General features: G+C 47.1%; 1 protein-coding gene across 3 annotated transcripts in view; it reads left to right on the forward strand.

Annotated features, from left to right (window-relative positions):
- Positions 1–18,971, forward strand: part of SLC17A8 (solute carrier family 17 member 8) — a 56,128-nt gene that overhangs the window by 3,665 nt on the left and 33,492 nt on the right. For 2 of the 3 annotated variants that reach the window (XM_072773266.1, XM_072773267.1), the window contains exon 1: positions 7,678–7,947. The exons of the other annotated variant lie outside the window; for it this stretch is intronic. In XM_072773266.1, coding sequence (XP_072629367.1) covers positions 7,847–7,947 — 101 coding nt within the window. In that variant the 5' untranslated portion in view covers positions 7,678–7,846. Of the gene's footprint in view, positions 1–7,677; positions 7,948–18,971 lie in introns of those variants that run through there. 3 annotated transcript variants of the gene reach the window in all.

Here is an 18,971-nt window from a genome sequence, read left to right on the forward strand (position 1 = left end):
CTCAGTTTCCCTATTTGTAAGATGGAGGTAATATCTCTTTGGTTGTTCTACTTTGTGTATGTGCGTTATCCTTTGACTTGGTGAGAATACATCAGTATCAGGAAACTGATATCAACTCATACGTCAGAAAAGACATATGAGGAAGCGATTACTGTATAAATGGGTGAAAGGTTCCTGCTAACCTTGGAAGGGTGGGTAGTGGCGACCTCGGTCCAGGGCCTAGGACATAGGACTTCAGTGTTCTATGTCGATTTCTCTTGACACTACTCGTTGGCCCTACTTTTCAGTGGAACTTTTCTTTCTTTCTTTCTTTCTTTCTTTCTTTCTTTCTTTCTTTCTTTCTTTCTTTCTTTCTTTCTTTCTTTCTTTCTTCTTAAGATTTTATTTATTTATTTATTCATGAGAGATACAGAGAGAGAGAGGCAGAGACACAAGCAGAGGGAGAAGCAGGCTCCATGCAGGGAGCCTGATGAAGGACTCGATCCCGGGACTCCAGGACCATGCCCTGAGCCGAAGGCAGACGCTCAACCACTGAGCCACCCAGGCGTTCAGTGGAACTTTTCAATGAAAGCCAACAGCTTGGTGTGTAATTTTAAAAACCAGCACCCAGTTTTATTTATTTCTCAAATTTCCACAGTAGCTGCACAGGCTTTCCTATAGTTCGATGCTCAGTGATGTTTTTTTTTCCCCTATTTATTTATTTTTAAAGATTTTCTTTATTTGAGAGAGAGAGAGCACATGAGCAGGGGTGGAGAGGGGCAGGGAGAGTGGAAGAAGCCCTCTACCTGCTGAGCAGGGAGCCTGACCCAGCTCGGTCCCAGGTCATGACCCAGGCCCAAGGCAGATGCTAACCCACTGAGCCCCCCCAGGAGGCCCTCAGGGATGCCTTTAAAGGCACAAAGATTTTGAGGACACCTTTCCTAAGTCCTGTTAAATGCAGTCTCCAGCACTCGGTGGTAGGATTATAGGATCTCAGTGTGTCCTGCTGACCTTGGTGTTACAAACTCAGGAAATGGGTGTAAGGATCCACCCCCAGGCCTCCACATTGTACCCGTCAGGTCACCTTGGGCAAAGTTGGGTCTTGCTCTTTGCTCCTTGTGCCACAAGGTGGTTGTGAGACTCAGACGAGATACTGGAAACTACTTTGCATGCATCCAACCTTGGCTGTTAATAAACAGATAAACGGTAAACATGGCTGCGTGTTGAAAAAAGATCATTTCATATACATTATGATTAGTACTAATGATAGTCATCAACAACAGAATTCCAAATTTTATTTTATTTATTTTTAAAATTTTTACTTGTTTATTCATGAGCGACACAGAGAAAGAGGCAGAGACACAGGCAGGGAGAAGCAGGCTCCATGCAGGGAACCCGATGTGGGACTCCGTCCCCAGGGCTCCAGGATTACGCCCTGGGCCGAAGGCAGATGCGCAACTGCTGAGCCACCCAGGTGCCCCAGAATTTCAAATTTTAAAAGGTTGAGAGAAGTCCTAGAAAAAAAATGGACAGTTTTATGCAGGTCTCCGTATGTGCTAGAAGACAGGTAGGAGTTGTGCAGAGTTGGGGTGGAGGAAGGAATTGGCTGGAAATGCTGGCACAGAATTCAGGAGAGAAGGGGCCTCAGGATGATTGGTTTTCTCCATTACCTTTGTTTCCTTATGAAGTTTCTCATCCAAAAGGGTGAGTGATTTGGTCATGAGCTCTAGGCCTGGGTAAAATTCTCCACCTAACACTTCGATCAGGTTTGATGGGATTATGCTCTTGGATAATTATCTTTGGGGTGTTTGGGATTCGTTTGCTTAGTCCCTCTCAACTCCCCAGCGTAGGCTGGAATATCTTGGCTCAAAACCAGCCCATGAGCTCTGCTCTTTTCACTGTTGGCGACAAGCATCCTACCTGTCGTTTCCCTGGCTGGTCAGGCCTGCAGGTAGGGTGCGGGCCGGGCCGTCCTGGAGGCACAGGATTTGGGTTTTAACTCCTCGCAGGAGTCAAAGGCTGTATCAGCCAGGAGCAGAATCTGTTTTTAGCTACAGAAAGTCAGTTTGCTTATAGTTTGCTTATAGTGGTGCGGGTGTTTCACGAAACCCGAGGGTAGAAGGACCACTGGGTCCAGACACAGGAGCTGGGCGCCCTTACAAGCAGAGACCAGCTCACCCCGTGAAGCCTCGTTCCGCTCCGTCGCCCTGCGCCGGGCGGTGTACCCGGGCCTGCGGTCGGCGGGGGAGCGTGGCCGCACCGGGCCCGCAAGCCAACCCGCGGTCTTCCGGCGCCAGCGTAAAGTTACCGGGCGACTCTGGCATCTGAGGCCTCGGAGCGGTCCAGGAGCCCGCCCCGGGCCTCCGGCAGTGGGCGCGGACGTGGGGCCTGCAGTGCACGCGGAGGCCCATCGCCGTGCAAGCGATGATGTTCCCCCACAATGCAGGATGCCGTGGTCTGGATGAGGATTTCTTTTCTTTCTTTTTCTTTTTCTTTTCTTCTTCTTCTTTTTTTTTTTTTTTAAATAGATTTTATTTATTTGAGAAAAAGAATGAGAGAGAGCATCAGCAGGGGGGAGAGGGAGAAGCAGGCTCTCTGCTGAGCAGGGACCCGATCCCAGGACCCCGGGATCATGACCTGAGCCGAAGGCAGACGCTTAACCCACTGAGCAACCCCCCCCCCCCCCCGGTGCCCCCGGGGACAAGTGTTTCTAAAGATGTCTTAGTTAATATTTTCTCCAAGGGAGGAGACTTTTTTGGTTCAGGAGGCTAGGAAGTCATCTAAGGCATGGTGATGGCTGGAATCTGTTCTAACAAACCTTCAGTGTGTGCATCCCCAAGCAGGTGGGAACTAGAGTTTCCTGGCCCTCGGGGCCTCCGCTCCCCATGTTGTGCCATCTGGAGATGGGGACCCCATGTTTGGGCAAACCTCAAGAGCACCACTCCGGCCCTGGTTCTACCACAGGGCCCACCCCAGGTTCCCTCAGGTGGCGTGTTTTCCCTGGTAAGTCTGTTCCCACGTATTTTTCCCCTCCTGTTTACCTCACTGTGTCACCCCTGAGAAGTGGCACTGCCGTGTCCCTCACCTAGGAAGCCTCTCCCACGCCCTGTCAGCAAGCCAGGGAGGTGACCCTGCCCGTAACGCCATACGGGGCACTCACTACGATACACGGGCTCGTCTTCTGGTTGGTTTGTCTCTTTAAAAGCCATAGCACATCTCAACCTTTCGCTGTGCCCCCACAGGGCCGCCACCTCATAGGCCTTCAAGAGAAACAACAGATCAATACATAAAATGAGCCTCAATTCTTTAAAAGTCTGGCTTTATGTTTCCTTGTGTCTCGTATCAACAGTCCTAGTGTGGGAGCTAAAAGGACAGGCTCAGATGCCAGACCGCCTGGGTCCATCTCCCATCTCTCTGTTCAGTGTCTTTGCTGTGTGCACTTAAGCAAGTTAACCTCTCTGCGCCTCAGTTTCCTCATCTGTAGGGGGCATGATAATGATACCTACCTCAAACAGTCATTAGTTGAGGGCTCAAAGTCTGACACCCAGAAACTACTCCTCAAATGTTAGTTATTACCATTATCAATCGTCTCAATCACCGCCAAGAGACTTTTGTAGACTTAAGTGTGTTTTGTGAGCAATATGAAGGCCACTTCTTCAGGAATGGTTAGTGTTGTCACCAGCCGTGACCCTTCAGAAAGAGGTTCATGTGGTCTTTGTCTGGAAGCACCTCCACTGTGTGCCCTAAGATGTGAGCAACCCAACAACATCTGGAGACTGAGAAGTGGGCCCAAAGTTCTACTAGGGGATGCTTTCTATAGCAAGACAGTGTGCTTATCCTATGGTGATTAGATTCGCTTTTGATGAACAAGTGGGCTTTTTGGGAAACAGGTGGAGTGATGAGATGCATAATGTCCTGTGGTCTGAGCATCCTTAGCCTTTGGGGGTTTGTGGGTGGCAAGGTGGGTGGCCAAAAATTATCCTTTGAGGAACACAGGGCTGGCAGGAATTTTTGCAGAAACCGACAAGCCACTCCTAGAATTTATATGGAAATATAAAAGACTTAGAATAGCCAAAACACAAATTTAAAAAAATAAAATAAAATTGGAGGAATTTTATTTCCCAATTTCAAAACTTACCATTAAGCCACAGTTAGGACAGTGTGTCCTGGCCTAAGGATAGACATGAAGATCAATAGAAAGAATTGGCAGTCTAGAAATAAATCTTTATGTTCAACTGATTTTTTGATGACAAGGTGCCAAGGCAATTAATCCAGGATAGCCTTTCTAACAAACTGTGCTGGGACAACTGGATATCCACACAGGAAATGATGATGAATTTCAATGTGTACCTCACTCCATATATAAATATGAACTCAGAATTATCATGGACTTAAATAGAAGAGCTGAAACAATAAAACCTGTAGAGGAAAAAAAGAGAAAATCTTCAAGACTTTACATTAGCCAAAGATTATTTTGAAGTTTGAACAGAAGCACAGTGTGTAAAAGAAAAAACTGAAATTGGACTTGATCAAAATCAAACATTTTTGGGCTTCAAAATATAGCATGAAGAAAATGAAAAGACAAATGGCAGGCCAAGAGAAAATATTTGCAAAACGCATCATCTGAAAAGGGTTGAAAACATGTACGTTTCAATAACAAGACCAGAATCTCATTTAAAAAAATGTTTAAAATACCTGAATAGAAATTTCACCAAAAAAGAGATAAAAATGGCTAAATAAGCACATGAAAAGGTGGTCAGTGTCATTAGTCATCAGGGAAATGCAAATTAAAACCACAATGAGACACCACTTCTTTTTTTTTCTTTTTCTTTTTTATTTATGATAGTCACACAGAGAGAGAGAGAGAGAGAGGCAGAGACACAGGCAGAGGGAGAAGCAGGCTCCATGCACCAGGAGTCTGACGTGGGATTCGATCCCGGGTCTCCAGGATCGCGCCCTGGGCCAAAGGCAGGCGCTAAACCGCTGCGCCACCCAGGGATCGTGAGACACCATTTAAAAACCTACTTAGAATGTTCATACTAAAAAGTTGGCAGACATTGAGGAGGGTGGGCGGAAACGGGAGCCCTCATATGGACTGCTGGGGGGATATAAAATCGCGCAGCCACTTTAATTTTGCAGTGTCTTAAAACGTTAAACATATACTGAAAATATGACCCAGCAATTTCACTCCTGGTGTTTCCCCAAGGGAAATGAAGAGATACATCCATGCAAAGACTTGGCGTGGGCAGATTCTTGACCGTTTTATGCATAATAACTAGAGATCGGAAATAACCTAAATGTCCATCAACGGGTCAATGGATAGACATCATGTGGTAAGTCTATGTATTGAAATATTCCACAGAGAAGAAAAAAAAGAAGGAACAAACTACTGATGTGAGCTGTGATGTGAACAAACCTCAAAATTTTATACTAAGTGAAGGAAGTCAGACACAGGAGAGCATATATTGAATGATCCCATTTATATGAAGTGTCCAGAGAAGACAAAACCACATGTAGGGAAAGAAGATTGATGGTACCCTGGGGCTGGGGGTGGGATTGGGAGATGGGAATTAACACGGACTCTAGAGGGTGTTTTGGGGGCGATAGACATGTTATGTTCTATCTGCTTGGTGATTTAGCTTCAGCACACAATACCCGCCATTATTGCACAACTTGGTAAATTTACTAAAAATCACGTCTGCTTGGAAGGGTGACCTCTAGAATATACAAAATATTCCTCAGTAAAGTCAGAGGAGGCAGTGCAGAGGGGGTGGATAGAGATAGAAAGGGAGAGGAGAGAGATAGAAAGGCAGGTGAGAACCCCCGGAGCGAGGCTGTCTGGATCTGACACCTGGCAAGTCCAACATCTCTGCCTCAGTTTCCTGTTAGTGAAATTGAAAAAAACAATGAGTCACCAATCACAAAGCAGTGTTGGGAAGATTGTGGTAATACACGAAGTGTGCTCAATTTGGGCCATGGAGCTCGATAGGATATCGGCTATGATCATGATAATAGTTGTTATCGGCGGTGGTCTTCACTCTACCGAGGATCCAGTTCGGATTTGGATAATTTAGTTCAAATCTTGGAGGACAGGCCTGCAGCTGGCAGATGGCCGTGATCAGTCCTGTGGATGAGACTTGGGGGGGAACCTGAGAGCCTAAAGCGCAGGACTCATCAGGCCCGCGAAGCCTGCGAGGCTGGGGCGCTGGAGCCTTGTGGACAGAAGCTGTTTCTTCCCTGCAGCATCGTCGCCCCTGGGTGCCGGGGCCTCCTGGGGCACTGGGCAGGTGATTCGGAGGCATGGAGGAGGAGCACCCTGTCTGGGAGGGTCAGCAGAGGAACGGATGTCTGGGGGGGGGTTAGGAATCCCCTGATATTTTCGAGATGAAGGGTGTAGAGGGTTAGCGAGCAAGAGGGTACAAACCTGAGCAAATCCCAGAGGTGCGATGGAGCTCGAGGAAGGAGCAGAGTGATGAGAAACATGGCCAGGTTCCACGGAGGGCCTTCCGAGCCCCAGGAGATAATAATGAAGAACTTGGATTTTACTTCAGGACGATGAGGACCAGTGAAGAGATCCAAGCGGGTCCTCGGGCCGCTCAGGTACCGTCAGTCGGGGTGCTCTCAAGGGCTCCTGAGCATCTGCCCTGTTCTGGAGCTGGGGTGCCATCAGGGAGGGTGCTCCCGAGGGTCCCTGAGCATCTGCTCTGTTCAGGAGCTCTGGTGCCATCAGTGAGGGTGCTCCCGAGAGCACCTGGGCATCTGCTGTGTTCAGGAGCTGGGGGACCGTCAGTGAGAGTGCTCCCGCGGGCTCCTGTGCATTTTCCCTGTTCTGGAGCTTGGGGACCATTAGTCCCCAAGGGCACCTTATCAGTCCTGCTCTGTCCAGGAGAGACCATCAGGGAGGGTGCTCCCGAGGGCACCTGGGCATCTGCGCTGTTCAGGAGCTCGGGGACCGTCAGTCAGGGTGCTCCCAAGAGCACCTGGGCATCTTCTCTGTTCAGGAGCTCTGGTGCCATCATAGTGCTCCCGAGGGCACCTGGGCATCTGCGCTGTTCAGGAGCCCCACCTCCTTTCCTTGCCTCTGGCAGGCAGCCCCCCCTCCCCCGAGGGCTAGTGTTCCCCCAGGGCCCACATGCACACTGGTGGGCGGTTAGAAACCTGTTTCCTGGCTCCCCTGAGGGCGTACGAGGCAGAGTGTGGCCGGAAGCCTGTCACTAAGGCTAGACCTCAGCGAAGCCTGGAGGGGAGAATGCTTCTCGCACCCCCCCCACCCCCTGCCCCGGGGGGTCTGCTGCGGACAGCCCGTTAGCAGCCCCAGTGGCCAAGCCCCAGGGCCGAGGGGCAGGTGCCAGGTGGTTTGTACAGCGTCCCCTGGGAAAGGATCGCTCCGGGAGAGCGGGGCTGGGCCGAGGGAGGCGGGAGGGGGTGCGGCCAGAGGCAGCAGGGGAGGCTGGGGAGAGGCCGCGGAGGCTGCTGCGGGGCTCAGGACGCCGGGGGCTGGAACCGCGGCCTCTCCAGCTGCGCCCCAGGCAGGGAGCCGGGCGGCCGAGCCTGAGCGTGGCTGCGGCGCCGGAGCCACAGGCTGCTGCTGAGCCCGGGCTCCCGGCGCGAACTCCCAGTGCGCGCTCCTTGGCCTCTGGGGGGCGGGGGAGGGGGGGCGGTGGCTTAAAGGAGGGTGGGTCGGCTCCTCTAGGAAGATCTGGGCTGGCTCTGGGCTCCTCACTGATTTAAGCAGTTACCTTCATGAGATCTGACTTCGGGGTGCTCATCGAGGAGGAAGGCAGAGCGGTCCCCAGGCTGCAGATGAGAAAGGATGACAGTTTCTGAGACTTGACCAGCTCCTGGAGGGCCCTCTCACCTTTTCAAAATGCCTTTTAAAGCATTTGATACCTTCAAGGAAAAAATCCTGAAACCTGGAAAGGAAGGAGTGAAGAACGCCGTGGGAGATTCCTTGGGGATTTTACAAAGGTAAAGTTTGAATGCAAACTTAAGGTTTATTTCTGAGTAGTTTCATATCACCAATGTTTGAAAGACTTTGTTTCATATTTTAAAAGCCACATTTTTTTTTTTTTTTTCTAAAAGAGAGGGTAGGTCAGATTACACGGCTGCTGGAGCCCCTTCAGCTCCAATACACTGTGTCTGGAAGAAAGAACAAAGATCCATCGAAAGTATAGGGTTGAATTAGGAAAATAGCAAGACAGGCACTGTGCTTATACAGCAGTATTAGTACTTACTGGAGATGGTGATACTGCATATTGTGTGTTTGGCTTTGAATAAGAAAAGACAGAGGAAGAAAATAGTCCCTGTTAATTCAGTACTAATGACAAAATCAGGAACCCCTGATACATGGCTATGCTTTTAGTTGAAATAATACTTAATGTTTCACTCTAAGTGAAAATTAGATATATGTGTTTGGTTTGCTCTATAAACTATATACAGTGGTTGCTGACTGTGTGGTTTTGAAAGAAAAGAATAGTTACACAATAGTTTGAAGAAAGTATCTTTAAAAATTTATATTTAGGTAAAAAAAAAACTTTACATGGCTATAGTGGGAAGATATTATGTATTATCATTAAAGTGAATGTTTTTGTCCAAACCAAAAAATAAATCTTTTTTAAAAGTAAAATACATTATTATTGGAAGGAGGGTTTGCCATAAATGAATGAATTGCTATGACATTTTAATTTGTGATTTTTTAAAATAGACATAGCCTTTCTAGGTTTTAGAGATGAATTAATAAGCAGTCCTTACGTACAAGGTAAGATGACTTCTTTAAACCCTCTGATGTAGATAAATGTGAAAAATACTCTTGGTAATATTTTTATATATTTGAATGACTATTACTAATCCTGATGAATGAAAATGGCTTTGAACTTTTATATGTTATCCCTTACATTAAAAAACTTTAGCCTGCAGAGGACTATTCTTTGGGGTTTTCCAACATAGGGGCTCCTTTCGGGGTCAAATTTCCACTGTATCACTCTTGATGAGCTTTCATAGTAAGAGAACTGGGTTCGGCCCTTCATTAATGTAAAAGCTAAAAACACAAAGATTTCAATTAGACCTACACTGAATTATCATGTATGGATAAAAACCTAGTTGACAGCAGGACAAACCAGCCAAACATAGGAAATGATGATAATGACCTTTTCTTTTAAGAATGTTTGGGTTTTGTGTTGCGCACTCCCTGGGGAATGTCCATCTTCCTGTGGTGGCGTTCATTTGATTAAAAACAAAAAAGGACACCACGATGGTCTGATTGGCATATTCAGATATGATGACAAAGGACTCTGACAAAGTCAAGAACAAAAACCATGACTTTGGACTATAGTTGACCATAATCACCTTTATAATCACCAAACTCTGTGCCTTAGTTTATATCATATTTGACAAGGAAGCACTTAGAAATTTTCTTTCCGACATTAGGTGGACTTGCTTTTTTGAAATGGAGTCACTGTCTTTGGTAAGAGACTTATCCTAAGAGCCAGTTTTGTGATGTGTGATTAGATGACCCACTCAAAGATAATCTTTTGTTTGCCAGATGGGTTTGCTTTGACATATGACCAAATGTGTGATTTCCAAGTTGTACGACCTCAACCCAAAACTGAGCTATGTGTTTAAGATTCTGAATGCTTTCCTTGGAAGTAAATCCCAACACAATAGAAAAATCGCTAACAGAGCTTGAGATGCAGAAGACACTAAATGCATGTGTCTTAATGGTAGACGACTTGGGAAAAAACAAAGCCAAACTCAAACCCCTTCTTTCAGTGATCCTAGAAGGAAATTATTGGCAGAGGAAGGTTTAAAAAAAAAAAGGCATAGTTAACCAGCAATCCAAGTTGACCCTAAGCTCTGGGGGTCTTCGAGCCGAGCTCCAGAATTAGGGCTCCTCTAGCGAGACCAAGTCTGCCGCATGCTTGGTATTCACCTTGTCTGTAAGATTTTTATACATAAAGTGCCTCACTCAGGGCCAGGTCTGTAATGAACAGTCCCTCCCCTTGCTGATTTTTTTTTTTTTTTTACCAAAAACATCTAAACGGAATTCTTGGGGTGCTTTGGTCACAAAATTATTTATTTGAGAGACAGCATTGGCGTGTGTATGAGGTGGGGGAGAGGTGCAGAGGGGGAGGGAAAGGAGTGAGAGAGAGAATCTCAAGCAGGCTCCCAGCTTCATGTGGAACCCAACATGGGGCTCAGTCTCATGACCCTGAGATCCTGACCTTAGTGGAAACCAGGAGCTGGATGCCTAACGGAATGAGCCACCCAGGCCCTTCTGTTGGGGTGCTTTTTAAGTATTGAGGGCTCCTCGTGGTCGGGGGAGTGACAAGTGCATAAGAAACATCTGAAGTTAGCGCTTGGGGCTGATGACGGTCAGGCATCATTCCTGGAGAAGGGTCATTGATTAAAAAAAAAAAAAGCAGCTGAACAATTTAATCGGCTAAAAGTACAGCAATAGTTCAGAGGTGTAGGAAGCAAGACTATTCTCATGGATAGTCTACTAATGGGACATCTGATGCAGAAGGCATTACATCAGGAAGTTGCTATCTAGAAATTGGCACGCAGGTTTGTTCAACTTACACGACACCATGGGGTCATCAAATCACACTGGCACACGTTATCTGTTCTAGGCACCGCAAACACACTTAATTCTATTAAGCCCTATGGGGTGGGGACTGTTGTAGTTACCATTTTATTTTTATTTATTTTTAAATTTTTAAAAAAATTTTAAAAGATTTTATTTATTTATTCATGAGAGATGCAGAGAGAGGATCAGAGACACATGCAGAGGGAGAAGCAGGCTCCCTGTGGGGAGCTCGATGTGGGACTTGATCCCGGGACTCCAGGGTCATGCCCTGAGTGGAAGGTGGACCCTCCACCATGGAGTCCCCTAGGTCCCCCGGGCCACCAGCTTCTCCACGGGGCAGCCTAAGGCAGGACCCATGGGTTCTGTCATTGTGTGTCTCCTGCTGTACCTGTTTTGCCATGAATTGAGTGTCTCGGTCTTTGGTGTTGCTCATCGGGATAGTGCGAGCCATGGGGGGCAAGGCTGACTCACACAGGGAGGGGGCAGTGAGGCAGCCCCAGGTGGGATGAAATGCTACCCTTTCTGGGTGCAAGGAGTGTGACATACACAATTTGCCCCCAAGAGCCGAGTGGGCCCCTTGAGGATAGGGCCGGGCATTGGACGTGGGGCTGGGGGTAAGAGGCTTGGTGAGGAACACCCCGCACCGCCTCTATGTCTGTCCCCCAGTTCCTGCACAGCCAGTGCCCCGGAACCGCCTGGGGAGAGCAGAGGGTGACCACCATCCACCAGCCGGGCCTGCTGTATACATCAGCTGCGGAGGGGTGGCTCTGTGCTGCGTGTCCACGAGCACCCTGAAGGGATCCCTGCGTGTCCCACTCTTGTCCCTGCTCGGTGCTCAGCCTCACGTCTGGCAGCTCCTCTCAGTCAGGTTCTCCAAATGCCACTGTGACCTGCTTGCCCTTGTCCTTGACCTTAAAGTGCTGCCCACCACCTCCCCAGCCGCCCAGTCCGCCCTCTGGCTCTGGCAGCTCCTGCCACCGTGTGAGGCCTGTGGGGGGACAGGCTGTCCTGCTCCTGCTGCCCTGTGAAGGGCCTGTGGTCCCTCAGGCTGCCCGAGGGTGCACTTAGCCCATGGGGTGATCCGCCCCATCTAGTAAATCTACAGAGCGTGTCTACTTTCTTTGAGCCTATTGATCCTTTTTTCCTATGATCTGCCATAACAGGTCTGGCATCTTTCTTGAAAAATGGAAAAAGTTAAAGGGACACCTACTTACTGAATGATTCTCAATGGTTAATGTTGAAAGTGTGTCATGAATTTTTGTATTCCAGATCACGGACCTCAACATCTTAGCTAGAGGAGTAGAAGAGAGCCAACCTAATCCTCAGGAATTCATCCAAATGGTCCGTTATAACAGTTACTAAAACAATGAAATAGGCCTTTACTTTAGGTTTATTGGACAGTGAAGGCGGGGAGAGGAAGCGAGCCCCTGAACCCAAAGAAGAATATTCTTACAGCCTTGGTTATCCTGCCCTTGACATGAGTATGAGAGGCAAGAGGAACAACATTGGACATGCTGATTAAATCATGACCTGACTCCTCCAGGTCCCCACCTTTAGCTTCTTATTCAGAGCGGGAAGTCCCTCAAGGTCAAGGTGAAAGGCAAAAGTCAGGGACAGTCCGATCTCCTTCAGTGATGGGCTCTGCTCAATTACCCACCCACCAGAAACCCTTGAGTCATTTTTTTTTTTTTTAAAACACCGTAGTGGCTAATCTCTGCCCACAATGCAATAATGATTAGAAATCAGTACACAATTATTATTTTTTTTTTTAAAAGAGAGGTTGTCAGGCTCCTCTTGGCGTCCCTACTTTGAGCTTCTGAGGGCCACATGAATAGCCCATTAAAAGGCTTTTTTTGGCCTTTGCCAGGATGTTAAACCCTGTGTCATGTGCCCCTTGCATTATTTTTTTCCTAATTCGGTGTCAACCAAGTACCACAAATGGCACGGCTGATGTCTTTTTATTCTCTCACCATTCTGGAGGCCAGAAGTCCAAAATCAGTGGGTTGGTGGGACCATGCTCCCTGTGAGGCTCTGAAGGAGGATTTATCTTGGCCTCTTGCTTGCCGCTGGTGGCTGCTGGTAACCCTTGGCACTCCTTGGCGTGGAGACCCGCACGGTCACTCTAGTCTTTGCCTCTCTTGTCACACGGCTTTCCTTCCCGAGCTTCTGTGTCTGTGTTCAAATTCCCCTCTTTTTACAGGAACACCGGTCATTGGATACACACCCACCCTCATCCCGCAGGACCTTGTCTTAATGACATATGCAGAGACCCTATTTCTAAATCAAGTCATATTTACAGCTATCAGAGGTTAGGACCTGAACATATCTTTTTATTTTTATTTGGAAGCACTCTCCTGATTTTTAAACTCTGGAAATCAATCCAAATTCTAAAAAACCACACACACACACACACACACACACACACGTGTGCACCAAACCATACAGACAAGACATGTCTGTGGGCCCGACTGGCCTTTGAGCTGTCAGTTTGTCACCTGTAGCTCAGGTTTTTGGGATAAAAAAAGTCACAGAGACCAAATATTTTTATTTTCTTTTATTTTTTTCTCATTGTCCACCTTATCATTCCCTGATAAGCATTGACTCTGCTTGAATGAGGGGACAGGAAAGGATAGAGTCACCAGGAGGAAAATAAAAACAGGTTAACACTTCAAAATCGGTGTGACTGTGCTAGGTGCTGGGATACTTGGTTCCTGACTTTGAACTTATCATATAGCCTACTGGAAGAGGAGATACTGGTTTTAAAAATTACAAAAAAAAAATATAGATAGTATCCCAGGTTTGATAGGGTAGGAGTTAGGTTTTATTGAGATCTTTTTGAATTTGAGGTCTTGAGAGCTGCACTGATGAGATTGTATCTCAAATCCCCAAACCCTCTAGGAGTCAGATTTTAAGTAACCCCCCTTCTTTAAAAGTTACCATGAATTGATTATTTATCAAGTGCTAGGAATGATGTGAAGAGCCTTATTTATATACTTTACGTCATTACACAGCTAATAAATGCCAGACTGAGCATCTGATGCAGGACTGTCTGATTCTAGGGCACATCTGTTCCCTCAGTCCTTCTTCAATTTTCCTTCTCCAGAACCTTTGAAAATATCTGCCTAGGTGGAGCACCTGATATTTGGAAGGTGCCTTCTGGTTGGGTCCTGTGGCGCACGGGCAGGAGCAGGCTCGACATCAAATGTGGGCTGTAGCTAGGTGGCTCTTGGGCAGGTTGTTGATATGTACTGAGTCCCCCAAGCTGAAGAGAGGGGTAAATCCTACCTCTCAAGACTGTTCTGAGGGTGAAGAGAGATTATCTGTGTGTAAATATGTGCCTCTCGCAGCACCTGTGTGGAAGGTGGTCCGTATCCTTCAGTTCCCTTGCTTCTTCCTGTAGAGACGCCACTCAATGATGGCGTAAAAACCATTCTGGAGTAAAGGGGACTCTTCTGGAAGGGAAGTCAGAAGCCATAACCAGGTGCCAGAGACCGGGCCACTTGGCAGACATTTCTTTTCTTTTTTTCTTTTCTTTCTTTCTTTCTTTCTTTCTTTCTTTCTTTCTTTCTTTCTTTCTTATGATAGTCACACAGAGAGAGAGAGAGAGAGAGGCAGAGACACAGGCAGAGGGAGAAGCAGGCTCCATCCACCGGGAGCCCGATGTGGGACTCGATCCCGGGTCTCCAGGATCGCGCCCTGGGCCAAAGGCAGGCGCCAAACCGCTGCGCCACCCAGGGATCCCCAGCCGCTACTTCTTAAGAAAGAGTTTCTTCTCCTCCAGAGGACCCCAACCCTCTTTAGAAAAACAAAGGAACAAGCAAACACACTTGCTCCGGGCAGTGCCTGGCGGGCGCCCCGCGGCGGGGCGTGCAGCGCGGCTCCAGCAGGGCCCCTCCAGCCGGTAGGGGTCGGCCGCGTCCCCGCTCCCCGCCGCGCGGAGCTGAAGACGAGGCTGAAGATGAGGCGAGACTCTCCCGCCTCCCTCGCTCACCACGCGCACCTTCTCGGAGGGGCCCGCATTCACTCAACACCTACCGCGCTGGTGAAAGCCAAGGACTAGGGCGTGGAAGGTGCCCGGTCCTCAGGCGCCACCAGGGACGCTGTCGCCCGACCCGGCGTCTGCGAACCGCCGCTCCCTGGTGGGGAGGCTGCTCTGGGACCCACCACTGCGCGAGGACCTGGGGCGCCGAGAGGGCCGCTCGGCGCCTCGGAGGCCTCAAGCCGGGCTTCCCCGAGCCTGGTGGAGCCTGGCCGAGCCTGGCCTCTTGGGTCTCACGCCCAACGTGGTTGAAAAACCTTCCTCTTTGAGCTGGGCTACACGAGAAATGTTACTCTAGTATACTGCTTAAAAAAAAAAAAAAAAAAAAAAAAAAGAGGTAGAAATCGGGGGCGCCTGGGGGGCTCAGGTGTTGAGCGTCTGCCTTCCGCTCAGGTCACGGTCCAGGGATCCTGGGATCGAGGCCGCATGGAGCTCCCGGCTCAGTGGGGAGCCTGCTTCTCCCTCTTTCCCTGCTTGTGCTCTCTCATTCTCTCTCTCAAATAAATAAAGTCTTAAAAACAAAACAAAACAAAACAAAACAAAACAAAACAAACCCAATCTGTCCCTGAGGGCCCAGCCTGGTTGAAACGAGCTTTTAGTTGATGTGGGTCCCCCCCTGCCATAACCAGGGTGTGCGAGGGACACAGCAACACCTCAGGAGGTCCCTCCCTCTGGTGGTGGATCCATGTCTGTGCGGGTCTGGTGGCTTGAAGTAGGCGGACTCTGCAAGCACTTTAGGCAAGGGAAACTGGGGCCGAGCGCCCAGCCCTCCTCTCCATCGCTCCCCTCATCCCATCTCCAGCTTGAGGGAGGGTGGTTCAAGGTCCCATAGCTATAGGGCCTGCTACCTGGGGAGCCCACACACCCCTTCCTTGGGGCCTATCTTCCCCTAGATCCCACTAATCTCTCTCTCTGCCTCCCATACAGTCGTGCCCTTCCTCTGGAAACAGGGTGTCTCTGACAGCATCATGCACACACAGGTGCTTGTGCTGGTTCAGGTCCTCTAAGAAGACAGGAACACGTGCCCAAGAGATTTATTGAGAGCAGACAGGGAACGAGCCGAGGGGAGAGTGTTTGGATGTCACTGCTATCTGTGTAGGAGAAAGGGCAGGAAGGTTTTGGGAGGAAAAGCCGCAGACTGCACCCCAGTACTGGGAGGTTTTGCAAGGCCAGTTGCCTCTTGCAGGAAAGGGCCTGCCTTCCACCCCTGCTGTGCTCAGTGCTTGTGGGGGGCAGCCTGAGGGAAGGCAGTCTTCAGGCCCAAGGCGGGGTGCATTCAGAGCACACTGTTGTAGGCCGACTTTAATTAAGCTCTCCGAGGCTCCTTGGTGCCTGAAAACGTTAGTCTGTATTACTCTTCATCCAAACTTCTGCATGATTACAGAGAGATGCTGAGTTTATGACTTGTAACCATTGTATTAATAGTAATAATAGTAGTATTTACCATTTAGCAATAAAAAGCTCTTTTAGGTACCAAGCACTGTGCTAAATAATTTACATGCGTCATATCATTTAATCATTAAAACAACATTATGAGATAGCTATGATTATTGGTCCATTTTAAAATTTTTTACAAAATGATTTTATTTATTCATTTGAGGGAGAGATTGAGAGAGAGAGTATGAATGAGGGGAGGAGTCGAGGGAGAACCAAACTCACCGCTGAGCAGGGAGCCCAACATGGGACCAGGACCCCGGGATCATGACCAGAGCCAAAGGCAGGTGCTTAACCAACTGAGCCACCCAGGTGCCCAATCAGCCCATTTTAGAGACGGGGGTTGTTATATAACTGAATTGTGTTGCCCCAAATTCAGATGTTGACATGCTAACCACCAGTGCCTCAGAATATGACTGTATTTGGAGATAGGTTCTTTAAGGAGGTAATTGAAAAACAGAGAGACTCTCAACTATAGAAAACAAACTGATGTTTACCAGAGAGGGTAGGCAGGTACGTGAAATAGATGATGGAGATTAAGGCGTACAGTTAACACGATGGGCACTGGGTGATGTACAGAATTGTTGAATCACTATATGGTACACCTGAAACTAATATAATAACACCATATGTTAACTATACTGGAATTAAAATTAAAAAGTTAATAAAAAATAAAAGAATGCAGAGATTAAACAAAAAATAAAAGAATATAAAAATTAATCAAATAAGCAACAAAAAAGAGGCGATTAAGTTAAAATGTGGTCTTTAAGGTGGATGCTAACCCAAATGACAGGTGTTATTATAAAAGAAGGAAATTTGGACACAGAAATATGCTGAGGGAAGGTGTTGTGAAGACAGCCATCTTTAAAAATTAAAAAAAAAAAGATTTTATTAATCTATTCATGAGAAACACAGAGAGAGAGGCAGAGACACAGGCAGAGGGAGAAGCAGGCTCCACGCAGGGAGCCGGATGTGGGACTCCATCCCAGGTCTCCAGGATCACACCCTGGGCGGCAGGTGGCGCTAAACCACTGTGCCACCGGGGCTGCCCCCAAAATTTTAAAATTAAATTCAATTAATTAACATATAGTATATTATTATTGGTTTCAGAGGTAGAGGTCAGTGATTCATCAGTCTTATGTAACACCCAGTGCTCATTCCATCACATGCCCTCCTTAATGCCCATCACCCAGTTACCCCATCCCTCCACCGCCCTCCCCTCCAGTGACCCTCAGTTTGTTTGCTATGATTAAGAGTCTATTATGGTTTTGATGACGGCCATCTATAGGCCAAGGAGAGAGGGCTCAGAAGGAACCAATCCTGCCAACACCTTGATCTTGGAGTTCTGGCCTCCAGAATTGTGAAAAAGTAAAGTTATGTTGTTTGAGCCACTCACTGTGTGGTATTTTGTTATGGCAGCCCTGGCAAGCTAATACTAGCATATTGCTGCTTAGAGAGGTCAAGTGGCTTGGCCAAAGTCATGGAGCTTCCACATGGGAGAGATAGCACTCAGCCTCTCTCATTCCAGAGTCCATTCTCTTAAATTCTTTCCTCTACTGGGTTGTCCACAGTGTCTGGGTCAAGGGCCAAAAAATAACAGAAGGCAGATGGCAAGGTGACGGGATGATCGCTGAGACAAAACACAGCCCAGTGAGCTAGGAAGCACACCTGAGAGGGAACCAGTAGACCTGATAGTCAAAAGAAAGCCTTCTAACCTTGCCTTTACCCTCTTCTGGCTGTGTGGTCTTGGCCAATTCACTCTTCCTTTCTGGAGTATAGTTATATTTGTGTCAAATGGAAATATTAGGTTTCCGATATATTCCTGAGCTGTTTTAACCATAATGAAGTCATTATATGAAATGGTAAGAGAGAACTGAATTGGCTTTATACAACTATTAGTGTAGTTATAATTTATTATGTTTTAGCCAGTACTACTAGTACTGTTGTGATGGGATGTCAAAATTAGAGCATCAATTTTCCATGCTCTACAGATTATATATATTCTGATGCCAGAAAATTCATGGCGACCACTGGAGCTGCACATTATAAATGGTCCTGTGACTCAAATGATTCTTGGCCTTCAATATAAGTGGTAATACATGGCATCAGTGCTCAGTCTAGCAGCATGGACTCATTAAATGATGGTGGGTATTAATGTAATAAAGGTAGCTGATATATATTGATTTTTTTTATGTGTGTTAAGTTCTGTTCTAAATGGTCTAAATATAATATCCACTTAAGATTATCCTAAGAAGAACCTCACAAAGAAGAAACTATTTTTATAATTCCTAGGTTACAAATGAAGAAACAGAAGTCCATAGAGGTTAAGTAGGCCAAAGTCACACAGCTAAGTAAGTGGAAGAGTAAAAATTCAAACTAAGTCACACTGGCTTAGAAGCTAGGGTTTGGGTTTAGGGTGGAGAAGAAACGAAGCATCCAGGATGGCTTCAAGATTTTTGCCTGAGCAACCAGAGGAACAAAATTATTATTACTTGGGATGGGAAAGATTTCAGGAATTAATTTTTTTTTAGGGAAACTTAGTCTGAAAATGTTAAGTTTGATATGCTGATTATGTGTCCAAGGAGATGTCAAATAAGTCTATATATGAAAATCGGAATCTGTCAGCATATGCATGGTATTGAAAACCTACAGATGGGATAAGATCACCTACAGAGTGTAGATGGAAAACAAAAGAGATCTGTGAGCTGAGTCCTGGGCATCATAAGGTTTACAGGTCAAGGAAGTAGAGAATAAGCTTAAGAGACAAAACAGAAGGAGTGGTCAGAGAATTAGGAGGATGAGCACATTAGTGTAGTTTCTAGGGAGAAAAAAAAAAGGAAGAAAGAGTGATCAGTTGCATTAAGTCTACTGATAGGCTGACTATATGAGGACCTATGATGACATTGAGCCAAAGGAAGGCATTGATGATCTTAA

This window comes from Canis lupus, chromosome 13 (assembly GCF_048164855.1).
Source record: "Canis lupus baileyi chromosome 13, mCanLup2.hap1, whole genome shotgun sequence".
Lineage (NCBI taxonomy): Eukaryota > Metazoa > Chordata > Mammalia > Carnivora > Canidae > Canis > Canis lupus.